Source organism: Rhineura floridana, chromosome 5, assembly GCF_030035675.1.
Source record: "Rhineura floridana isolate rRhiFlo1 chromosome 5, rRhiFlo1.hap2, whole genome shotgun sequence".
NCBI lineage: Eukaryota > Metazoa > Chordata > Lepidosauria > Squamata > Rhineuridae > Rhineura > Rhineura floridana.
In genome coordinates this window covers 101,025,716-101,049,417 of record NC_084484.1, presented here as the reverse complement: position 1 = coordinate 101,049,417, position 23,702 = coordinate 101,025,716, and the positions used below count along the sequence as shown (strand labels likewise).

The window sequence follows — 23,702 nt, the reverse complement described above, 5'->3', positions numbered from 1 at the left end:
AGGGTCTGAAACCTCCTCCCCCAATGCTACCTGTTGATACCTATCGGAGAGAAAGGAACGGAACCACTGCAATACAGTACCTCCAATTCCCAATCCCTCCAGGCGATGTAAGAGGATACTGTGGTCGACAGTATCAAAAGCCGCTGAGAGATCGAGGAGGACAAGAAAGGTGAATTCTCCCCTATCTAATGCCCTCCTCATATCATCTACCAGAGCAACCAAGGCTGTTTCCGTTCCGTGACCAGTCCTGAAACCCGACTGGTATGGATCCAAATAATCCATTTCATCCAAGTGTGTTGACAACTGGTTGGCCACCACTCGCTCAATGACCTTGCCCAAGAATGGTAGATTTGAAACTGGGCGAAAGTTATTGAAAACTTGGGGATCCAAGGAGGGCTTCTTTAAGATGGGTTTTACAATTGCCTCCTTGAAGGCTGATGGCATCACACCCTCTTGCAAGGATGCGTTTACCACCGCTTTAATCCCCATGCCCAGTTTCTCTCTGCAGCTCATAAGGAGCCACGATGGCCAAGGATCAGTTAGGCAAGTGGTAGGCTTCACAGTCGAAAGCACCTTGTCCACATCCTCAGAGTGGAGAAGCCGAAACCGATCCCAACTTACCGGCATGCAACTGGTCAACTCAAGTTCACTTACTGTATCCACGGCGCACGGGATCGAGCTCCGTAAGTGTTCGATTTTATCGGCGAAGTGCTTTGCCAATATGTCACAGGAGGCCTTTGACTGTTCCAAGGGTTCCTGTCGGGAGGATGAGCTGGGCTCCTGGGGGGTTGTCAGAAGAGGATTCAAATGGCTGGCAGAGGGAGGAGGGAGGAACTTACCCTCTGTGGAGCGAAGCCGAAACAGAGGACATGCCAGAGATAGGGTCGCCTAGCAACGGGGAGCCTGAGAGCCTTGAAGTTTTAGAATCCCCCCCAGACATTCCCAGGCCCTCCCTTCTCCGCAGCTCAGAGCAAGAGGGAGGGCTGATCACAGCAGAAAGGCGGAGAGATGGTTTACCCTCGGCTCCTCCTTTATCACCCATAGGGGAATCGGACACTTCAGAAGAGGAGGAGGTGATGCCTCCCCCCTCACCACGCACACGCAGACGGTTGAAAAGACAGGAGAGAAGGAGGGGAAGGCGGGCAGTACCTGAGGGGGAGTTAAGGAGGAGCGAAAGGTTGCGCGCCCGTTTAGCCCCTTCTTAAAGAACAGGCGGGAAGCAGCCCCTTGCTCTGTCAACTTTCTCCCAATGTCGCAGGACCTGTATCCCTGTATTGCTTCATGAGAAAGCGCAGTCTTTGTTGGACATTACTCTAATAAAACACGAATTAACTACAACCTCTGGTCTGGTTCCTGAGTCGCATCCTGGGCCTGACAGCTTGACAGAGCCACCTAAATCACCCTCAACGCTCTCTTCACTTGACGGGGACAAGATGTCAAAGGGAGCAGCGGGGGGGACGAACCCCACTTCTGAGACGGAAGAAATGAAACTCTTGAGGACTAAGGTAGCTGAATTGCAGACGGATGTCCAAGCCCTGCTAGCAGCAGTCAAGGCGCTGAAGACGGATAATCAAACCTTGAAGGCCACGATAGACCAGATGCAAACAGCCCCTCCAGCTGCCGCAGTAAAGGTTCCCATTGGATTGCCCCCAAAATACGCGGGACAAAGTGATCAGTTGGCAACTTTCGTGGCTGAATGTGAGTTATATCTGGATGTCAGGCACATGGAGTTTCCAGACGATGGGGCTAAAGTGGCCTTCGTGATTAGCCTCCTGGAGGGAGAAGCTGCAAAATGGGTGACTTCGTATCTCGTGAGAAAAGATACTGTCTTAAGAAGGTAAAGAGGATTTATACAGGAGATGACCGAGATGTTCCAAGACCCGCAAAGAGCTGAAACAGTAGCGCGGCAACTAGGCGCTCTGAAGCAAGCTAAAGGGACTGTTTCCGAGTACACTAACGCTTTTAAAATTCTGTCCCAGGAAACTGGTTACAATGACGCCGCCCTGATGTTTATGTACCGGAGTGGATTAAATGCTGAAATCCTGGATGAGTTGGCCAGGACCTCCCCCCCCGCTGACCTACCAGGGCTCATCCGGCTATGCCTACAGATAGATCACCGGATGGAAGGAAGGTGCCTGGAAAGGAAGCAGGAGGTCCCGAGATACTCAGCCTCGGCATCTCGCAGCAAGACCCTTCCCTCTGCAGGAATGGCAGGTAATGCAGCTGAGGGACAGGGAGGGGCTAGGCCAAGACTGTCGGAAGAAGAAAAGGAAAGACGCCGGCGAGAACGTTTATGCATTTATTGTTCAAAGCCGGGCCACGTGGCCAGAGACTGTGGACTAAAAGGGGGGAAAGCTGAGCCGTCGGGAAACTAGAACACCCAGTCCACGTGCAGGCCGGTGGACTGGGGGCAGCGTTGTATAAAGGCCCCCCAACGATCCAACCTCCCTCAAAGGGGGTGTTGGCCTTGCCTATTCGGATTACAACTTCCAGAGGAGTGGTGTTTAATTCCACTGCCTTAATTGACAGTGGAGCCTCCACAAATTTTATTGATGTAAACTTAGTCAAGCGTCATGGAATTTCCCGGTGGAAACTGAACGCTCCCCTAGCTGTGGAGACTATCGATGGGAGACCCCTGAAGTCAGGAGGGGTGACACAAGCCACGGAGGAAGTGAAACTTCAAATCCCCGGGCACGAAGAGTTCATTTCGCTATACGTGTCAGATCTCTCGAACTTTGAGGTGATTCTGGGAATGCCCTGGCTAGCAAAGCATGAACCCACAATAAGTTGGAAGGAGGCGGTGGTGTGGTTCACCTCACAGTATTGCCAGGAGAACTGTCAACCTGAAGGAATCAAGAACACCTTAGCGGGGGCAGTGTAAGAGATCGAGCAAGTGACCCTGCCGCCAAAGTATGAAGAATTCAAAGATGTGTTTGATGAAAAGGAGGCAGAGACTTTACCCCCCCACCGCCCTTACGACTGTGCGATTGATCTAGTGCCAGGAGCCAGCATCCCATCAGGGAGAATCTACTCTCTCAGAGAGATTGAGAGGGAGGCCCTGAAGGAATTCCTGGATAAAAACCTGAGACGAGGATTCATACGCCCCTCACAATCCCCTGCTGGAGCGCCACTAGTGTTTGTGAAAAAGAAGGGGGGGGACTCAGACCCTGTAACGACTATCGCGCATTGAACCAGATCACCATCCCCAACAGCTACCCGCTGCCCCTGATCTCAGAGTTGTTGGACCAACTGCGCTCTGCAAAAATCTTCACGAAGTTGGATTTGAGAGGAGCGTACAATCTGATCAGAATGAAGGAGGGAGATGAATGGAAAACAGGATTCTTGACCGCTTACGGACAGTATGAATACCTGGTCATGCCGTTCGGGCTTTGTGGAAGGCCAGGAATTTTTCAAAAATTCATGAACGACGTGTTTAGAGACTTGTTGGACACGTATGTAATCTGTTACTTAGATGATATCCTGGTGTTCTCAAAGAACCAGGAAGACCACGACCAGCATGTGAAGACGGTGTTGAAGAGACTGAGAGAAAATCACCTGTATGCTAAATTAGAGAAATGTGGATTTGACCTCAAGTCTCTAGACTTCCTTGGATATCGAATCTCAGCGGAAGGCGTGGAGATGGACCCAGGGAAAGTAAGCTGCATATTGGACTGGGGCCAACCTGTCACCAAAAAGGATGTACAACGGGTTTTGGGGTTTGCCAATTATTACAGAAAGTTCATTCCAGGGTTTTCCAAATTGACAGCTCCTCTGACTGACTGTTTAAGGGGAAAGAAGAAGTTTCAATAGACAGAGAATGCCACCGAGGCCTTTGAGGAGCTGAAGAGAAGGTTCGCTTCCGAGCCCATTCTGCACTTTGCTGACCTGACCGGCCCTTTCATCGTGGAAGCAGATGCTTCAGATTTTGCTATCGGGGGGGTCCTTCTGCAATTAGACCAAGAAGGAAAGGAGCTGCACCCCTGTGCGTACTTCTCTCAGAAGTTAAAGCCTGCAGACAAGAATTACACAGTTTGGGAGAAGGAGCTGCTAGCCATCAAGGACTCTTTTGAAAACTGGAGACAATACCTAGAGAGGGCCCCTCATCAGATCGAAGTGCGCTCCGACCACAAGAACCTGGAAAGCCTCCAAACTGCCAGAAAGCTGAACCAGAGACAAATAAGATGGTCCCAGTTCTTCACCAGGTTTAACTTCAAGATCACTTACCAAGTCCAAGCCAAAAACCAGAGAGCTGATGCCTTATCCAGACAGCCACAGTACAAAGAAAGTGAATCCGAGGACCAGCCTCAGTACGTGATCCCGCCAGAGAAATTAATGTTGGGATCATGCCAGTCTTCGTGGGAAGAGGAACTCAAAAAGGCACAACAAGAAGATGCAGACGTACTAAAATATGGGCAGGAGACGGGACAAAGTCAAGACTCAGAAGTAACCTTTCACTGGAGGAATGGACTATTATGGTTCAAAACAGCCAGATATGTGCCAGAAGGAGAATTAAGGCTCAGAATCCTACACCAGTGCCATGATTCCATCACAGCGGGACACTTTGGGATTTACAAGACCATTCAGAACGTGGCCAAGGACTTCTGGTGGCCTAAAATGCGTAGGGATATTGAAAGCTATGTAAAGTCCTGTTCTGTCTGTCTGCGGACAAAAACACAAACAGGAAAACCAGCAGGACTGTTACAACCGCTACCTGTCCCACATGAACCCTGGAAGGATCTCTCCATGGATTTTATAACTGATCTACCCAAATCCCAAGGAATGACAGCCGTTTTAGTCGTGGTAGATCTACTCACCAAAATGGCGCATTTCCTCCCTTGTGCAGGGGCCTTAGAGGCTAAGGAAACGGCCAAGTTATTCATCAAAGAAGTCTACCAACTGCATGGGTTGCCAAACAGTGTAGTCTCAGACCGAGGAACTCAGTTCACAGCCAAATTTTGGAGAGCAATGTGGAAACAGTTGCAGACGGAATTAAAACTCTCCTCCGCCCATCACCCCCAGACAGATGGGCAAACGGAACACTTGAACGCCGTTTTGGAAAGATATTTACGAAGTTATGTGTCCTATCAACAGACTGACTGGGTATCATATTTGCATTTTGCAGAGTTCGCCTACAACAATTCTCTGCACTCCAGCACTCAACAAACCCCATTCTTCGCGAATTATGGATTCCATCCTAAAGTCTTTCCAAGCAGCTCAGAAGGAATGCTGGTACCGGCAGCTGAGGACTTCCTAAAAGAATTGCAAGCGGCGCAACAAACACTGAAACAGCAGTTAAACGAAGCCAAAACAGAGTACAAGCGAGTTGCTGACCTGCACAGGAAGGAGGGCCCCCCCCCCTTCAACCAGGAGACCAGGTATGGCTGTCCACCCATTTCCTCCAGATGCCGGGCAAATGTAGAAAATTACAAGACAAAAGGGTGGGTCCTTTTGAAATAGAAACTCAAATCAATCCCGTGGCGTACCGGCTGAAGCTACCTGACACGTTTAAAATACATCCTGTGTTTCATCGATCCCTCTTGACGAAAGCTGCCCCTCCCAGTGAGCTGCGGCCGGAGGAGCCTCCTGGGTCCCCACTCCTGATAAATGAGCAGCTTGAGTTTGAAGTTGAGGAAATCTTGGATTCCAGGATCAGACGCCACAAGCTGCAGTATTTGATTCACTGGAAGGGCTATGGAGTGGCTGACAGATCATGGGAAAATGCAGATGATGTGCATGCTCCAGAGTTAGTAAAACTTTTCCATCAATGTTTTCCTCACCACCCCAAGCCAGACAGGGGGAGGGGGGCACAGCTTGAGAAGGGGGATGGTGTCGGGAGGATGAGCTGGGCTCCTGGGGGGTTGTCAGAAGAGGATTCAAATGGCTGGCAGAGGGAGGAGGGAGGAACTTACCCTCTGTGGAGCGAAGCCGAAACAGAGGACATGCCAGAGATAGGGTCGCCTAGCAACGGGGAGCCTGAGAGCCTTGAAGTTTTAGAATCCCCCCCAGACATTCCCAGGCCCTCCCTTCTCCGCAGCTCAGAGCAAGAGGGAGGGCTGATCACAGCAGAAAGGCGGAGAGATGGTTTACCCTCAGCTCCTCCTTTATCACCCATAGGGGAATCGGACACTTCAGAAGAGGAGGAGGTGATGCCTCCCCCCTCACCACGCACACGCAGACGGTTGAAAAGACAGGAGAGAAGGAGGGGAAGGCGGGCAGTACCTGAGGGGGAGTTAAGGAGGAGCGAAAGGTTGCGCGCCCGTTTAGCCCCTTCTTAAAGAACAGGCGGGAAGCAGCCCCTTGCTCTGTCAACTTTCTCCCAATGTCGCAGGACCTGTATCCCTGTATTGCTTCATGAGAAAGCGCAGTCTTTGTTGGACATTACTCTAATAAAACACGAATTAACTACAACCTCTGGTCTGGTTCGTGAGTTGCATCCTGGGCCTGACAGTTCCTGGGCAACTGGACCGACCAGGCTTCGAACCACCTGGAACAGCCTCCTGGGACAGCACTCCGCAGACGCAATAGAGGCAACAAAGAAAGCTTTCTTTCCTGCCCTTATTGCCACTTGGTAGGCAGCTACTGCTGCTCTAACCTGTGTCCGGACATCTTCGGAGTGGGATTTCCGCCACCGGTGTTCTAGTCGTCTCACCTCCTGTCTCAGAGAACGCGCCGTGGTGTATACCACAGTGCTAACTGAGTTCTATTCAGGGGGAGAGGACGTTTCAGAGCCACCTGGTCTAATGCCCTGGCGATCCCATCATTCCATTCCCTCACCAGGGTTTCGACCGGGCGACCTTCAGCAGGTTCCAATTCCCCTAGCGCAGTTAGGAATCCATCCGGATCCATCAGGCGCCTGGGGCGGACCATTCTAATAGGTCCTTCACCCCTGCGGAGGGGGTGCGGCATTGAGAAGTCCAAGTTTACCAGGTAGTGATCTGACCATGACACAGGGGTGGAATAAACCACTCCCAACTTCAGAGCACTTCTCTCCTCTTCCAGGACAAACACAAGGTCGAGAGCATGACCGGCTACATGGGTGGGCCCCCTATTACTAAGGTGCAGTTCCCAGGAAGCCATGGTTTCCAGGAAATCCCGAGGAGCTCCAGTGAGAGTGGCCTCGGCATGCACGTTGAAGTCACCCAGCACTAACAATTCTGGGGACAACGCCCGTACAGCCGAGACCACCTCGGCCAGGGAGTCTGCTGTGCAGCGGGGTGGGCGGTACACTAGCAGGATCCCTAAACTGCCCTTCGGGCCCAACCTCCAGTACATACAATCAACAGTTTGAGTCCTATGAAGAGGGAGTCTGGCAAAAACCAAGGACTCTCGATAGATGACTGCCACACCCCCTCCCCGCGTTCCCACCCTCGGCTGTTGTGCATAACGGAAACCTGGTGGACACATGGCCTCAAGAATGGGAGCAGAGGCCTCGTCCAACCAAGTCTCCGTAATACATGCCAGGTCTGCACGCTCATCCAAGATCATATCATGGATGTGCGAAGTTTTTTGTGCCACAGACCTGGAATTACATAACAACAGTCGAAGGTCGGTAGGAACCTTGCTTCCCCCAGTTTTCGTCTGGTTCTTGGCAGACCTGGAACAGGGGATGGGTATAATGCATCTATCCCCTGTTCCCCTATTCTGGCGTGGTCTGCCAACAGCACCTTTCCAGCGCCTGCCGCCCAATCTTTCAATAGCTTGGTCCCCCACCTCACTCCCTGACTTGCACATGTCTCTATCCCTATCTGTCAGTCAACAGGCCACCCACCCCAGAACAACATCAGTCCGGAGACCCACCTCCGTACCCTATAGCAAACTATAAATTAATTAAATTAAATTAAATTAATTAAACTAAATCAGTATAAATACCATCCCAATTTCACATTCACACATTCATACACACCCCATCTCAAACCAGCACAGTCTCTTCCACGTCAATTAACCAGCAGCAGTCCAAGCCCTGCAATGACGCAAGGCCCAGGCAAGCAGGCAAGCAAGGGGCGAAGAAAACTGCTGTGGAAGAGAAGAGCATGGTCCGAGGGCACCTGATGTAGCCCCCTTGCTGAAGCTAAGCAGGTTTGGGTCTTATCAGTACCTGCATCGGAGACCACTTGGGAACCTTCATGTACATTGCTTTGAGTTCCATGAATTTGAGAAGTTGGAACACCAGTCTAGGGGTTACATGTGAATTGCCCACATTGGCCCCCACCCACTGACCCTCCAAATTAAGGAAAGAATGAACTATTTCAATTTCCCTCCTTTGCCATTCACTTCTGTTTTGCTTGTGCATTTTATAACCATGGAATATAAATGCTGAAAAGACAGATGTTGTAGGAAACTAGTTATCCATCCTGGTGCATTGGTCTTGCACATCTGTAAACTCTGATCAGATGTTTTGAGAGAGCACAGGAACTAAGTGAATCAGAGCATGGCAAGTTCCTCAAAATGGTGCCAATATACTAGGCCTAGAGATGGGGGTGAATTCCATTTAGTTCACATTTAGGGACATAGGAAGCTGCCTCATGCAAAGTCAGACCATTGGTCCATCTAGCTCAGTATTGCCTACACTAACTGACAGTGGCTCTCCAAGGTTTCACACAGGGTACTCTCCCAGCCCTACCTGGAGATGCTGTGGATTGAACCTGGGACTTTCTGCATGCAAAGCAGATGCTCTACCATTGAGCCCTTTAAAGGAGAAGCTACCTAATTTGTACTTTCTGAAACAGTATGTAAACCAAAACACAACCATTCTATGAAAGTCACAGTTCTCTGAATTTTGCAGTGCTGATCTTCAGTCAAGTAATGCATACAAAAATGTATATACTGGGGTAAAGTGTGCATATAAATATGTATATTAGTGAAAAATGGAATAGATTGCCTTCGAGTCAATTCCAACTTACAGCGACCCTATGAATAGGGTTTTTATGGTAAGAAGTATTCAGAGGGGGTTTACCAAAGCCTTCCTCTGAGGCTGAGAGTCAGTGACTGGCCCAAGGTCTCCCAGCGAGCTTCATGGCTGTGTGGAGATTCGAACCCTGGTCTCCCAGGTCGTAGTCCAACACTCTAACCACTACACCACACTGGCTCTTATATTAGTGAAAGTAACATACAAAAATGTATTACATTAGAGGAAACTGCTTTGTAAGAAAGTGTGTATGAGGCAAAATTGCAGACAAAGATGTGCTTATTAGGAGAAATTTGCACTAAAATGCTGATGAATTCTCAAGAGGGCTTTTTTTTAAAAAAAATTGCAAACGGATGTGGAAATGTGAAGAACTTAATTTAAGACTGGAGAAATGAGAAACAGAGAGAAATTGAAACTTGACAGATTTGCCCATCCCTAACTAGGGCAAACGGAAATGATATATTCTTGATAATAATGTGCTTTATTCTTACTGTTCTATTCTGTGCAATTCAGAGGTATCTGAATGAGAGCTTTGATTGTGCTGAACAACTTTTTTTATTTCTGAAGGGTGAAGAGGATGGGAACCACTAGGATGATACCGTTCTAGGCAAGATGGGGGTGAATGTAGGGCCCTTGTGCAAAGCTTATTGAAACTGTGACAGAAACTATTATTTGTGGTAGTTTGCCTTTTGTATCAATATGTTTCGAGGTAAGTGAAAAATGTTCATGTACCAAGCATCTGGACAAACAGGAGTACTTTCCCACAAAGTTATGTAGTCATGGGCTTGTTGTTGTTGTTATATGCCTTCAAGTTGATTACGACTCAAGGCGGCCCTATGAATCTTTTGGATATATTCATAGGGTTTTCATGGTAAGAGGTATTCAGAGGTAGTTTACCATTGCCTTCCTCTAAGCCTATGGCACCCAGTATTCCCAGGCAGTCTCTCATCCAAGCACTAACCAGGCCTGACCCTACTTAGCTTCCGAGATCAGATGAGATCGAGCATGTTCAGGGTAGTATGGCCATAGGCAGTTATGGGCTTACACTGGAGAAATACAATATATCGGAATAATCATGATGCTATTACTAATAATTTCAATAGCTCTTATTTGGTTCCATTGTATAAACCAGGATCTTAATTATTCTCCTTTAATCTATGAAAAATGGCTTTCATCTTGACAATTATTGTTTTTAAAAATGTAACACTCAATTAGCAGGTAGCTTTTTGGAGAATGATTATGCCGCAACGAAGATAGTTAGTACTGTGGCCCTTTTCTATCCAAAATAGGTATTTTGCTTAGAAGAGACAAACCTTCTTCCAGGGTGGAGTCAATGTCATTATAACTAAAGTACTTTAGTGACTCTTTATTAGGGATGTTGGAGAATTCCAATGGAAATGGAAAAGGAAGCAGAAATTGCTGCTGTTCATATGTTTGTCTGTGGTCAGGGATGGAAAATACTCAAGCAAATACAAATGGTACTCAATCACGGAATTGCTATTGGGTTTTTTTTAAGTCCACAAATAGTTAATTACTTTTTTAACATTATTTTGTGGTTTCTTTTTCACTGAAATGAATGTAAGATATGTAAGCTCCTACTGGGACAGAAATTAATCAATTAATTAAAGAAATAGTTACTTAACTACAGGCTGCAGCTGTCCCTCAAAGACAGCAGTGGAGTGGCACTACTATTGCCACCAGGGGCTTAAATAGGCCCAACCATGTCAGTGTGCTGTGCCCCCACTGTCATCTTGGGTGATAGTACACTGCATGCACATGCTTACCAATACAGCTGGGCCTATTTAAGCTCCTGACAGTGGCAGTGCAATGTGGGAAGTGGCATGGTCATCCTGGTGCGGCAATCTGCAATCCACGCCAGCATTGGGTTGTGGGGCACATGCTCCATTATCCAATGCTAATGTGGAGCGGGAGCTATACCTGCCCAGCCCCAGCAGCAGGAGCCCCCAGCCAGTGGCCAACCTGGCCACTTGATGGCTCCAGGCCTGTATAACTTGCATTAAATAGCAGATAGCAAGATGAATAACATAGTATTTGGTGGAAATCGAACAGCAGAATGGAAACAGTGCTGATTGTGATGAATATAGGTTGGAACAGAAATTGCCTTCTTACATCCCTATTTCTTACATAATTGGGATGCATTGGCATCTGATAAATATTTGGGTTTCAAAACAATATGTAGTAATAAGTAAAAAAAGTTTAGAAAGTTTAAAAAACCCTCTTAGCTTTTCATTAGTTAATCTAATAGAGACATTTAAAGCTTTTGTGCTTTAAAGAAGGGGGGGGAGATATGTATATATATATATAAAATCCTAAGTATGCTTATTTAGAAGTTCTACTGAAATCCATGCAACCTTCCAAGTAAGACTGGGACTGAGATGCCAGAAGTATAAGCTAGAAAGGCAGGTTTTACAAGTAATGATAACAAGGTGATAATTGTGAGTATCTGCCAATTCCTAAGCAGAACTGTTTTGTAATGGAAGTCAAAACTGTCAAATACAACATCTTTCTTTCTCTGGATCTATTCTCATCTTTTGAGTTTAGTATGTGGAGAACAAAGACACTTTTAAAATATGGAATGTCGAATGAGTACAGCAGTATCTAATATTTCCAAAACACATGGTAGGCATCCAAACATTACACCTCTAATCCTGTATTCCATTTTCCTAAATCCATTTACTTTAGTGAGACTAAGCATCCATAACATTAGGCAGTAATTCTGTACCCAGTACATTAAAGTGTGGGCAAATCGAGTGGAGTTATGTAGGCAATTGAGCACATTGAACAAAAAGATAACAGACAGGAGATTGACTGGACTGAAATAATGGGAATTCTGCTATGCTTAACAATAGCAATAAAATCCAACAGCCTCAAAACTGAAAGTGAAGTGAATGAAATGTAGTATTAAGTATGACCTACTTTTTGTAACAGATACTGCTTTATTTATTTTAATGATCTATATACTGCTTAATACTGGGGACACAGCATAAAATCAGTTAAGATCAACCATAAAATTATATGTGCAACCATTTATAAATGAAATGTGTATATATATTTATAAATTCCTCAAACTGCCAGTGCGAAACATATTGATGACTAAAAAGACTGACACGAACCCAGCAGAGAGTCTACCACCCATTTGCCTGGTCTCATTCAAGTGTCACAAAGTCTACCGGCTTATTCAGATCAGCTAGATGCAAGTCTAACTGTTACAGTAGTCAGGAATTGCAATTTACTTTCTCCTACAGAATATTAGGCTGACAACACTTATGTACTTGCATAGTCATTGCTTAAAACTGTTCTGGACATAGGTCTCAGACAAAGCAGCATAATGTTTCTCATTCATGTTTTTGGCAGTGACAAAAATGCCTCCCTGTGCAAATGATTTTTCAGCACTCCTTGAAAAAAAATGTTTGCTTATTTTTCTAAATTGCCCTCACTTGCCTCAGTGACATCATCATGCAGCCAAATATAATTGGGCACCTAGCAAATGCAATAGTGTCACAGTGCTATTAGTTATCCCTTCTCGACTGGGATCACTAATGTAACTAATCCTGGGAGGAGAAGAAAGCAACAGTCCAGAGAAATAACACTGCTGACCAGAAGTGAAAAATGTGGAAGAGTCACACTACTTAAATATTCTTCAGGTAAAATTTCCACTAGTTCTTACCTGAAATCAAAACAGAGAATATGATACAACCTTAGTTCTACACCAGTCATTTTCGTTAATTTCGGTTAAAAAACATACCTAATTTTCAGTTATCCTATGCATCATGTTTTGTGTATTCATATTACTGCTTCTGAACAGCTAGCGTCATGTGTGCACAGAAACATCACACAGCTCTTAATAGAAATTCATTTTCTTGTATGTGCTTCATGACCTTTGACACAACTACCCTAGTCCTCACACTTTAAGCCAATGCAATAAAAGCATGCCAGAAACCATGTGCAAACAGCCACACCTTTAAGAAACAGTTCAGGGTTGTATGAATAAGGAAAAGCATATATTAGTCATTCAAAATTAGTACTGCCCATAGAAATCAAACCTTCAGACCTGAATAGTCAGTATGCAATGTCCCAAAGTTTATTTCTTCCTTAAACTTATTCTGACAAGTACAGTCAATCTTTATTTGCATATCTACTTTTGTACATCGGTGATCAGTGTTATAAGTGACTGAATGGAATTAGCAAAATGAATGACTTAAGATTTTCTTTTGAACAGCTCCAGTTCCTTCCTTGACTTTCCCATTCTTACCTTAGGAACTATGCAAACTCTGATTTCTGGCTTCACACACAGAGCCAGCTACCCAAGCGCAGGCCTGTTTTTATTAGTTTCTGAAACACTTTGCCAGCTCTTCTTCAAAATGTTTTCTAAACACTCTGAATCATAATGAAAATTCCATTTACTGAAAAGGTGAAACCTTCCATGCAACAACTGAACATGTTTAATGACTGATCCTTTTATACATTACAGCATCACTCATGTTTTCAGTAAATGGATATAATTTTCTCTGCTTTACCCTGTTATTATTGTTCATTAGCATCACCAAGCTTCAATTCGAACTGCAGGTATTTCTCCCCCAGCAATTATCTTCTTCGCAGAAGCAACTCAGACAAATTCAAAAACCTTCTAGTTCTGAATATTAGACTAAAAAGCAGCACATTTCAAAAAAAGAAAACTGACATGTGTGAGAGGGTAAAGTCTGCAACAGTGAGTTTCCATGGAAAATGAAATCAAATCTGCTATGCACAAATCAAAGGACCAATCCCAGTCCAGATAAAATCAGCACATTAATAAGGCGCAGGACTCAGCCCAGCTACGCAATTTTGATGAATTATATTGGTAACTAGGAGCCAATTCACATAGCGTTTATTTGTCATGTGTGTAGTCCCAGCCTTCCTCAGGCATGTGCTCATGAAGAGAGAATGCCAAATCATGTTCTCAGCAAACTTGTAATCCGCTCCACAGAGGGAGGTGCACCACCACCACTCTCCACATAAAGTAATATGTGATTCAAGTCTGATTTTAAAAGATCTTTCCTCTGCAGAAAGAGGGAGATTGCCTAAATCAAATCTACATGCATATTGGTATATACATAAAATGTAAATGTACTGCCTTCAAGTCGATTCCGACTTATGGTAACCCTACAGAGCACTCAAATATCAAGTTACCATATATACACCTTGGATGCAGTGTCTGTCTGCTTCTGCACCACATGGAGAGGCTCCTCATTTAGGTGAGTGTGTGAAAAACACCATAATGCCGAGTTCTCACAATCACAGATATTGCTGGCAGCAGTTCTCATAACAGCAACAGCATTTTTCCAGCTGCCACAATTACGAGAATTTCTGCTGGCCATATCAATATCTATGCAAATGCATAAAGAGAAATAGTTGAGCCTAGCCATGCAGAGAATTCTTTACTTAGGTTCACTTTGGATCAAGAGTTACACACCTTTACCAGTGTCACAAACAGGTGAATTTTGGCCAATGAAACATCTCCTATCGCTACAGCACAATGATGAAGTAGCTGTTAAAATTATGCCTTTTTTATAACTATTATAGACACAAGACTCCTGTTTCCAATTCAAGAGGAACATCCATCTTATAATTAGTTCCGCTTATATCTATAGTATTTTTATAAACAAAATAAATAGTATAACCAAATTACAACTACACACACAGTTGGAAGCGTGTCCTATTGACATCAACAGTACTAATTTCCAAGTTAACATATTTGTCATTCTATATAGTCTTAACCACACTATCATAAATGGCATTGCTGACACTAATGTAACAAACCAAATGCATACTTATTTTTTGTTGAGACTCTTAAACAAGACAATGAAGGCAGTACAATCTAATTAAAGATCCTTTCTACAGAAAATCACCAGTGCCAATATACATAATAGCAAACTACAACAAACCCTCTCTGCTCTTTTTAGCAATCACCAAAATTTCTAATCAGCAATATTTTCATTTTAGTAACTAAAAATTTCAAAAATTTCATTTATTAAACCCTTGCCACAAAGAGAGTGACAATATGTCTACATTGCAGTAAGTGTGGAATACTCTGAAATTGCCCGGCATTATAGGGTAGTTTTACTTGTAAAAATGCAGTAAATAATCTCTTTGCTGTGAACTTCTAAAACTCTTTTAAGTACAAATAAGTGCTGTCTGCACGAGTAGCCATAGTTATTTAAGCAAGTTACATAAATATGACTGGAATGTAAAAGGATGCCAAATTAGTTTGTATTACAATAAGCAGTATGGTTCAAAAGTTGTTGCACAACAGTAAAAATGAATTAAATTCAAAAGAAGGTTTTTTATTATTTTGGATGACAAAGCATAATACATAACCATGCTGCCCTGGGCTCCTACTGGAAGGGCGGGATATAAATCTAATAAATAAATAAATAAATAATAACCATACTGTGTACACTCTTCTCTATAATAGAGGTGTGAGATGTGTGTGCTTAGGACTATTATTTACATATTTTAAAATATATTTTGTAGAAAAATACACCATGGATAATATCCATTTGTGCCTGTCTGTGAGCAGAGTGGACTTTGCTTGTACAATGGGACTTCCCGTTCTTTTCTTCTCCACCCAAATCTGTTCCATAAAACTGAGGAAGTCTCCAAAGGAGATTGGGGAGCGGGTTGCAGGGGAAAGGAGAGAAAGGGGTATTCTGCTACCACAACATCAGATATATCACCCCAGATATTATACAACTTGAATCACTGAACAATGGGATCCTCAAGTAACTTAGTGGGATCCTGAATGTTCCAATAGCACCCTGGCTTTCCCATTCACCATATGATTACAAAATTTTATCCAATTGAACAAGCACACCAAAAATTTACATAATTGTTTAAAGTTGTCAAGAGCAGTTAGCCTAATCTGGTGGGGTTCTCAAATGCAGGACTGTGTCCATGTGTACTCTGGCTTCACTGAGGATCTGCTTCCTTTTCTATTGAAATTAATAAGAAATCTCCACTCACATGGGATATTTAACTGCACAACTGAATATCCATAAGGCTTTGTATCTACACTACCAGCCAAATAGTGAACAAGTACAAATCAAGGTACCATGGCTCTGATTATGGATCTATACCATCTGATAGCAATACATAATTTGCCCAGTAACATTGGCTGCACAAATGTATAATACAAAACAAGGGCAGTGATCTACCTCCTGCAATCATTGACTACAATACCACCAACATGGACTTTGGCTAGCCTCATAAATGCTGAAATACTAAAACTTACTCACTCTGATGTAATTCTACCAAAGTGAAAGGAATTATTGCGGAAGAAAGCAACCTGAAAACTGCAACAAAATATTCTGCATGTAGAACTTTCTGCTAAGATACAACTTGATTTTGGTATAATTAAAAAAACCATACCTCTCCCGCTTCTACCCACAAATCTCAGGTCATTAAATCTTGCTACTTGATTCTTCATGGCAGCAGTAGCATTTCTGAGTTCTGCAGAGTAGTTTTCATCATTTCCAGCCATAACTGTGACCAAAGTCCCATCAGGGACATCTCCTAAGGCCACCACCTAAAAAAAGATAAAGTGAAAAGAGTCTTAGATTTCTTATAGGTAATTTGAAAATGAAAATTATCAACAAAGTAACATCAAGTGGAATAAGAACTACTTTGTATGGGTGGGGGTGAATGCATGCAAGTGAATCCAGGCTAATCCTGCAGTCTTAACATGTAAATTGAATTAGGATTGCAACCTAAGTTATTTGCACTAAAGGACTTAAGTTAATTATGACTAACTTTTCTCACTAACTTCAGTGGGACCCAGGAGCAAGTAGCCTTAGTCCATATCCAACCTGTTCAGTAACTAAAACGTCTTGTTGTTATATAGGCTGCAAATACAAAGGTTAAATTAGCACAGCAGAATAATGGAAGGACATCCAAACCTAAATCCCAAACAATTTTTCTTGGAAACATATGTCATTGGATTCAATAGAACTGGCATTGGTGATGCCACAGTGTGGCATCTTGGGGTAGTATGCTGAAGCAGTGACTAAATCTAGGATATCATTCTGCACTGCAACTGTGCTAGCAACAGCCTCCCAAAGGCAAGTTAATGGATACATACAAAGCTAGGATGCTGCATAAAAATGGTGGGAGGTATGGAACAAACAAGATGGCAGAGGACTGAAGAGATAACTCACACAGTATCCTAAAGGCTTTCCAGCCACTGCAGGTTAATCCTAGCATGGTCCAGCAGAAACTGTTCATCTAGACTCAAGTCCATCTACCACAGAATGACTGAGACTGGCTTTGGGCATTACTAAATGCAAGTGGAAAGAAAGTTTTAGTGCATCTACTTTTATTCCATGTGTAATGTCCAAAGGATCTAGCCGCGCTTCTCTCCCATGACTAAGCTCTTGATGCAGGACAAGCATGTGCATTCCACCCTCAGGAAGTACAAAGAGTACATATACACTTCCTTACCTGCCCATTTTCACTCACATACCCTTGCATTTGGTGCCATCTGATGGGGCTCTGCTTGTCTCTTGGCCTTACAATTACATGGCAGGAATAACACCAAACTGCCTCATGAAGCAAGGCAGGATGTTGACTATAAGGAAGTTGGCTAATCGGAGGTGCTGTGTAAATGATTAGCAGAAAGCCTATGTGCCCCCAAACTAACAATGCTCATAATGGGTTTGCAAGGGATAGGCATCATAACTTGCCTCATTTGCCTGGAGAAGGTGCTGCTGGGGCTATGTTAGCCTGGTTGCGGAGTCAGTTAATTGAATTTTACAGAAGGATAATTCCATGGCTTTTACAGGGATGGCATCCAAGCAGAACTTTGGGGTGCCAGTCCAGAGCCTGACAGCATAATGGAGCAACAGGGCCCTCAAATGTAGCATGGCCGGCTTACCATTTAAAAAAGGGAGGGGCTGATGTAAGACCATTAAGTCCACAGTCTAAAATTACCTAACTCCTCCTCTGTATGTTACTTTGTATTTTCTCTTCAGATGACAGCAGAAATGTATCTTTGATTACAAATAGCAATCTCACTCCTGTATTTTGTTGTTGTTATGTGCTTTCAAGTTGATTACTAATAAATCATAACCTATTAAGAGAATAATTATTATATAATACCTAACGCCCTTAGAGGTGCTGGATTTTTTTCCTCCCATCACTGTCCCCATTCCTGTTTTGTGCTTTAATCTTTAATTGCATACTGTCATTACCTTCTTCTCCAGTGCGTTCTACTATCACATTGCTATTTCTGATTGGCCCCAGAACCATTGTTGCCTCAAATCTGTGTTCCACCCCAACAATGAACATATTTCATGGAAGCCCAGATGAAATCAATATTACTTACTTCCACATAACACCCTTACAGAGCTTCTAACACCCTGATTCTAACTGATCAAGGGCCAAAATCTCCTTTTAAAACCTCTTCACTCAAGTTTGGCCCCTCTTTTCAAAGCAAGCTTCAACATCTAAACAAATTCTTTTCACTTCTGCCGAAACCTCCTGATGTTGACATTTCCGCTTAGAGGGGGCATTCTACTTCCCTCAACCCACCCTTCCTTAGCAACCCTTCCTGATCAGCTTTTGTCTTCTATTAATGAAATGCCACAATCAATGCACTTTTTTTGCATTCACCTGCTCCTGCTTTTCCTTCTCTTAATATTTGAGGTTAGTCAAATATTTTTGGCTAAGCAGGAACCAGACAAAAGTTGGTGTGAGAAACGAGGCTGGCAGCCCTCTGGGACATAGTGACCCTTTACAACTGTAGTGCAAAAAGTACAACTCTACAAACACTCAGCAAAAAGCATCCCTCTCCCACCTTAATTCTCTACTACCTAAAAGGCTCTAGGCCCTATTCCTTCATTCTCATAGAACAGAGAACATCCTAAATTAAATGCCACAGAATAATGTTCAGGCTGTCCCTCAGACTTTGCTGGGCAGGTATGTGAGAAGTCATTGACCTTTTCTTCTGAAGCTTCTAAAATAGGCCTGGGAAAATCTATGGCTCTCCAGGTGTTGTTACATCCAAATTTCTGTCAGCTCCAGCCAAAGGTCAGGGATGATGGGAGTTGAGAGCCCAACAATGTTTAGATGGCCACAGGCTCCCCGACCCTGTTCTAGAAACTTCTAGCATAAAGGACCAGGAGAACTGATCAAGTATAACGATTTAATTGGGCGCCCAGAGAATAAGTGTTTTTGTTTGGAAATTAGCCTAAGGCTGCAATCCTGCACACCGTTTCTTATTAGGGTTAATGCCACTGAAATAATTTGAACCTGTTTCTGAATAAACATGGTTATAATTGTGCTGTAAGAATGCAATCCTAGACACAGTTACTGAACACAGTGGGACATAGGTCGGAGTAAATGTAGGTATAACTGCCCCAATCATAACCATACATACAGGGAATAAGATCCCATTCTTTTCAAAGAGACTTCCTCCCAAAATCAAAAATGCTAGGATCGTATCCTTACTCACCAATTTCTTTTTTTCTCCTATTCAAAATATTGTAAGATATTAACAACCATTCCAGAAATATTGCTTCAGATGTAATATCTTTTTTTCCCCAATGGCAAAACAAATCATAGCTATACTAAGTCAATAAACTATAGTGCTTATTGAAACACATTTTGAAGAAATGTTATTTGATACTATGTATGTCTTTCTATATGTGCATACTAATGGGGAGGGGACTCAAACACATGAGGAACAGTTTCTGTTTTTAAAAAATACTACAGAAAAAGTATCTTTTCAACTCTCCATGATTACAACATAATACAGGAAACTCTAGCGAGACGCTAAAGAAAAAGAAATATCTGGGCCCTTGAGAAAGGGACTGGTAAGTAAAGCTGTAAAAGAGGCACAGAAACACAAACATTTACATTATAAAACAGACTAAACAGATAAGTAAGAACTTGCTGACTGGAGATAGTTAGCTTTGTGTGTGTGTGTGTGTGTGTGTGTGTGTGTGTGTGTGTGTGTGTGTGTGTGTTTCTGCCTGACTGTTCAGCTTATAAAAATATATTTTACATGAGCTGGAAGGCATATTGACATTTTAAAGTCACAGCACAATTAAATCTTACTGCTTTATCCCACTAATCAGGTAAAGAAAAGTAGGGATAACATCCCAAATGGTATTTTTCCATTACAATTTATTAAATATTAGCAATAATGAATGTATTGCTTTTTTTACTTAATTTATACAGGTGCTATCCAGCATTGCCCACACTCAGAGTCAACATTGCCCCTGCTCTGAGTATGATTTGTTGGATATCACCCAGCATTTTAATTCTGACAGAAAATCCTAGGTTTCCAAAGTGATTATGGCAAAGTCATGTGGACTGCTGCCTCTTAATATGATATTTACAACTTGATATATGGAGCAAATAAATCTGGGTATTTTGATTAACCTCAATTTATTCACTGCTCTGTATTTTGCTTTTTAAAAAATTGCATTGTAAAGGTGCAGTTGAAGGAGCATCAAGAGAGTTAGGTGCCGCAGGTAGTACCATATATTGGCACAAGATTACTGACAGTGTAATTTCCAAGCTAATAAACAGAAGCTGAAGTGCGATCCTAAACAGTAGTAAGTACTGCAGAGTTCATTGAGATGCCATGTTGAAGCCAGCAAGACTTATTTCCAAGCAAACACACTTAGGATGTCAGCCTTGCATATGGTGCTAGTATTCAACACATTTGCTGGGAAATAAGTTTCATTGAAAACAATACTATTTACCTCCAAGTAAGTGAATTTAAGACTAGGATATAAATCCAAGTATTCTCACTTAGCAAGCTTTGGCTTTTGTGGGATGCAAGTATGTAGTTATTGTCAGTGCTGTAGTAAATAACAGTGCCAGAAAACTCATCAATGGTTTTAAAAAGGAGAACCAGTTCATTTTTTATTTTATATTTAACAAAATTGTATACCTCTTAACTACAAATAAAACCTCTAAGCAGTTTACATAGAGTTCAGTCCTTGACTTTACTAGCACTCTTTTACAAAAAGTCAGTTGTATATTAGCAGTATTAGAATGCTAAAAGGCAAGCTCGTAGGGAACCAAGTATTTGAAAGAACAATGACAAAAACAATAATTTATTCTCAAAATGATTCAGACACTTCCATCATCACCCCTTAGTTGTGGAAAATATTTGGTTATACCTACAAGGAGATTATATAAGCAATAATAACTAGTAGAATCCAGTTACAGACTTCTTTCCAGGAATTAACTGTTTGGCGTGGGTTTTGTTTTGTTTTTGAGGGGCAGGAATAAAAAACAATACAACTGTGTGCATGTTGGGAAACTGTAGAGGGGAATCTCTAACCACCTGGCCACTCTCAGAGGATATATATATACAGTAGTCTGGTTTAATCGCTCTTTACTTTGCCCATCATATCCCATGCATTTTCAGGTTGAGAAACACTTATTTTGGTTGGTTGCAAACCTACGTGTGCTTACCTTGGACTACATTGAATTCAGTGGGATTTATGCATCAGACTGCAACATTTTATTGTGACAAAAACGTACATAATATTTATTTATAATATAAAGCAAAGACCCCTTGCTTGAAATGAGGGATGGGGGAATCCAGAACTGCAAATATTAATTTACACTCTTCCCTTTTACCACTCACTTTTGAATCCCCTGATGAGCTCCTTTCTGTAATGTGACCGATGGGGGGAAGAGGACCAATGTCTTCCCTACTAAACTTGTTCTTAAAAAAACAACAGCAAGGGTTTGAAGCCTAAAAGTTCTCAAAACTGCAGCTGGTTGGAGAGCAACACTTTTGGCGAGAAAGAAACTGAACCGGTCCCAACAGTTGTTTATTTTCATCCTCCTGGCTGCTGCTTAACAGACCCCGGCAGGTAATCGCATTTAATATCGCCGCTATTTAAAAACTCTGCTCAAATTCCAAGGAAGAGCTCAGCACCTACCGGCTACTGTCAGCCTGCAGGGAAGTGAGAAAAGTGAAGCGTAGCCAGAAAGGGGGTGGGTGGGAAGGAAGAAGAGCGAAGCCAGCTTCCAGCACAACCTTAGCTTGTGAGACATTTGAGAAGGGGAAATCCGACGCAGCGGCGGTCTCCTAGTAGAACACCTTCCCAATTAATCGGTTACTGCGGCCAGGTATACTTCCTTGTGTGGCTAAATAGCAAATTTAATCGGAGGGAGACTCCCGTTAACAAACAAGACCATTGATCGCCGTTACTTGGAAGAAGACCCCATTAAAACTAATGGCATAAAGTAGGATGGACTCAAGGGCACTTAATTCTAAAGGGAAAAAAAGAAAAAAAGCAAGAATCATTTACTAGGGTCAGGGGTGCAAGACTGCATATTTCTTCTAGAGTAAACTCACTGAATGGGTGCAAGGAAGCTGTGGCTAGCGAGGAGAGGCCACGCGTCGCTCTTCCCTTGATCGCATGGCCTTAACGGCCCGACAAACTTGGGGGGCACATTTACAAGCATGGCATTCGCTCTGGATTCCTCCCCCCATCATAGCTCACATCACTTAAACTGATCAGCCTTGAGGCTCTAATGGGATCAGATCCCGAGTGACTGCGTAAAGGTGAGAGGTGGTGGGCATTTTTTTTTTGTCGCTTCAGAAATGTCTAGCCTCCAGCACACTTGAGAAGGCCTTGCTGCAGCCTGGCACGCCAACACACCTCTCCAAGGAAGAGTGCCCTTAAATCGGCCAGCCGGATACACGTCTACTCGAAAGGAAGTAAGTCCTACTGAGTTCAGTGGGGCTTTCTCCCTGGTAAGTAGTGGGTAGACGACACATATAAATTGATAGCCGGGCTGTTCACGAGGTTTTGCGCTGGGGAAGGATTATATGTTAAGACTAAGGCCCAAAAGTACCCCCCTCCCAAAACAGACGAAACCATTGAAAACACCGAAGTACTCCAAAGATCACTTATTCTGGAGCAATCAAAGAGGGCTTGATGAGGCTTTTTGCAAGGTAAATGTTCTGCCTGCCATGCTGATGGTTGTACATACGAGCAAACTCAGCCGGTCTGCTTCGATTTGACTCGTTGGCGGCCTACGTGTGGGGTACTTTTTAACAGGCTGCTGCTGCTGCTGCTTTTTCTCTGGCTCCATGAAGATCAATGGGAGTTTTACATCCCAAGATAAATATCTGCGGGCAGTTACGTGTCAAGCCATTTCTATAAGGGGGCCAGTCTGGGCTCCTTCGAGCGTTAGTATTTGTGAAGGTTGGATCAGATTTGTTAGGATTTTTAAAAAGGGCCCGGATGCTTTTGTTGCTGTCACACGTGCATTATTTCCGGGGCCCCAATGGAGAGGGTCAATTTTAAACATGTGGAAATCTGCAGGTATTTGTTTTTCAAATGTTATAATGGTTGTACTTGAACTTGGTCTAAACTGTCGACTTAGCCCTCAACATATGGCGTCCACAAGTAATAATAATAATAATAATGAAAATACACGCCAACCTCGAGTTGTATGTTAATCCCTTTGGGGACACGGGGGTTCTGTCGACTTTCTCTACAAGCAGCCTTCGCAGGTGCTTCGCGTTGAGCTAGCCTGCAAAGACTGGGCACTTCACAGCGTGGGGCTTTCCGTCCCAAAGTGATTTGATGGGGGCAACCCCTTAAGAGCCGCCCCCCCCCGCAAATCAAGTGCGTCGTTCCTAGTTGTTTCCGCGGGCGAAGGGCCTGCCTCCTTCCCGACCATGTGGCAGGTGTGTCTGCGAAGTTTCTTTTTCAGTGGGTAAACAGCCCTTTCAGGTAACCCACGCCACTCTCTCCAACCT

The 23,702-nt window shown here is 43.5% G+C and overlaps 1 protein-coding gene and 1 pseudogene across 5 annotated transcripts in view; both read right to left on the bottom strand.

The window, feature by feature from the left end:
• Positions 1–23,702, bottom strand: part of RUNX1 (RUNX family transcription factor 1) — a 272,128-nt gene that overhangs the window by 107,099 nt on the left and 141,327 nt on the right. For all 5 annotated transcript variants that reach the window (XR_009762805.1, XM_061627714.1, XM_061627717.1 and 2 more), the window contains one exon: positions 16,334–16,490. Coding sequence is in view for 4 of the 5 variants with exons in the window: in XM_061627714.1 (XP_061483698.1) it covers positions 16,334–16,490 (157 nt within the window). In the remaining variant the exon portion in view is untranslated. The remainder of the gene's footprint in view (positions 1–16,333; positions 16,491–23,702) is intronic.
• Positions 9,818–9,936, bottom strand: LOC133386271 (5S ribosomal RNA; annotated as a pseudogene).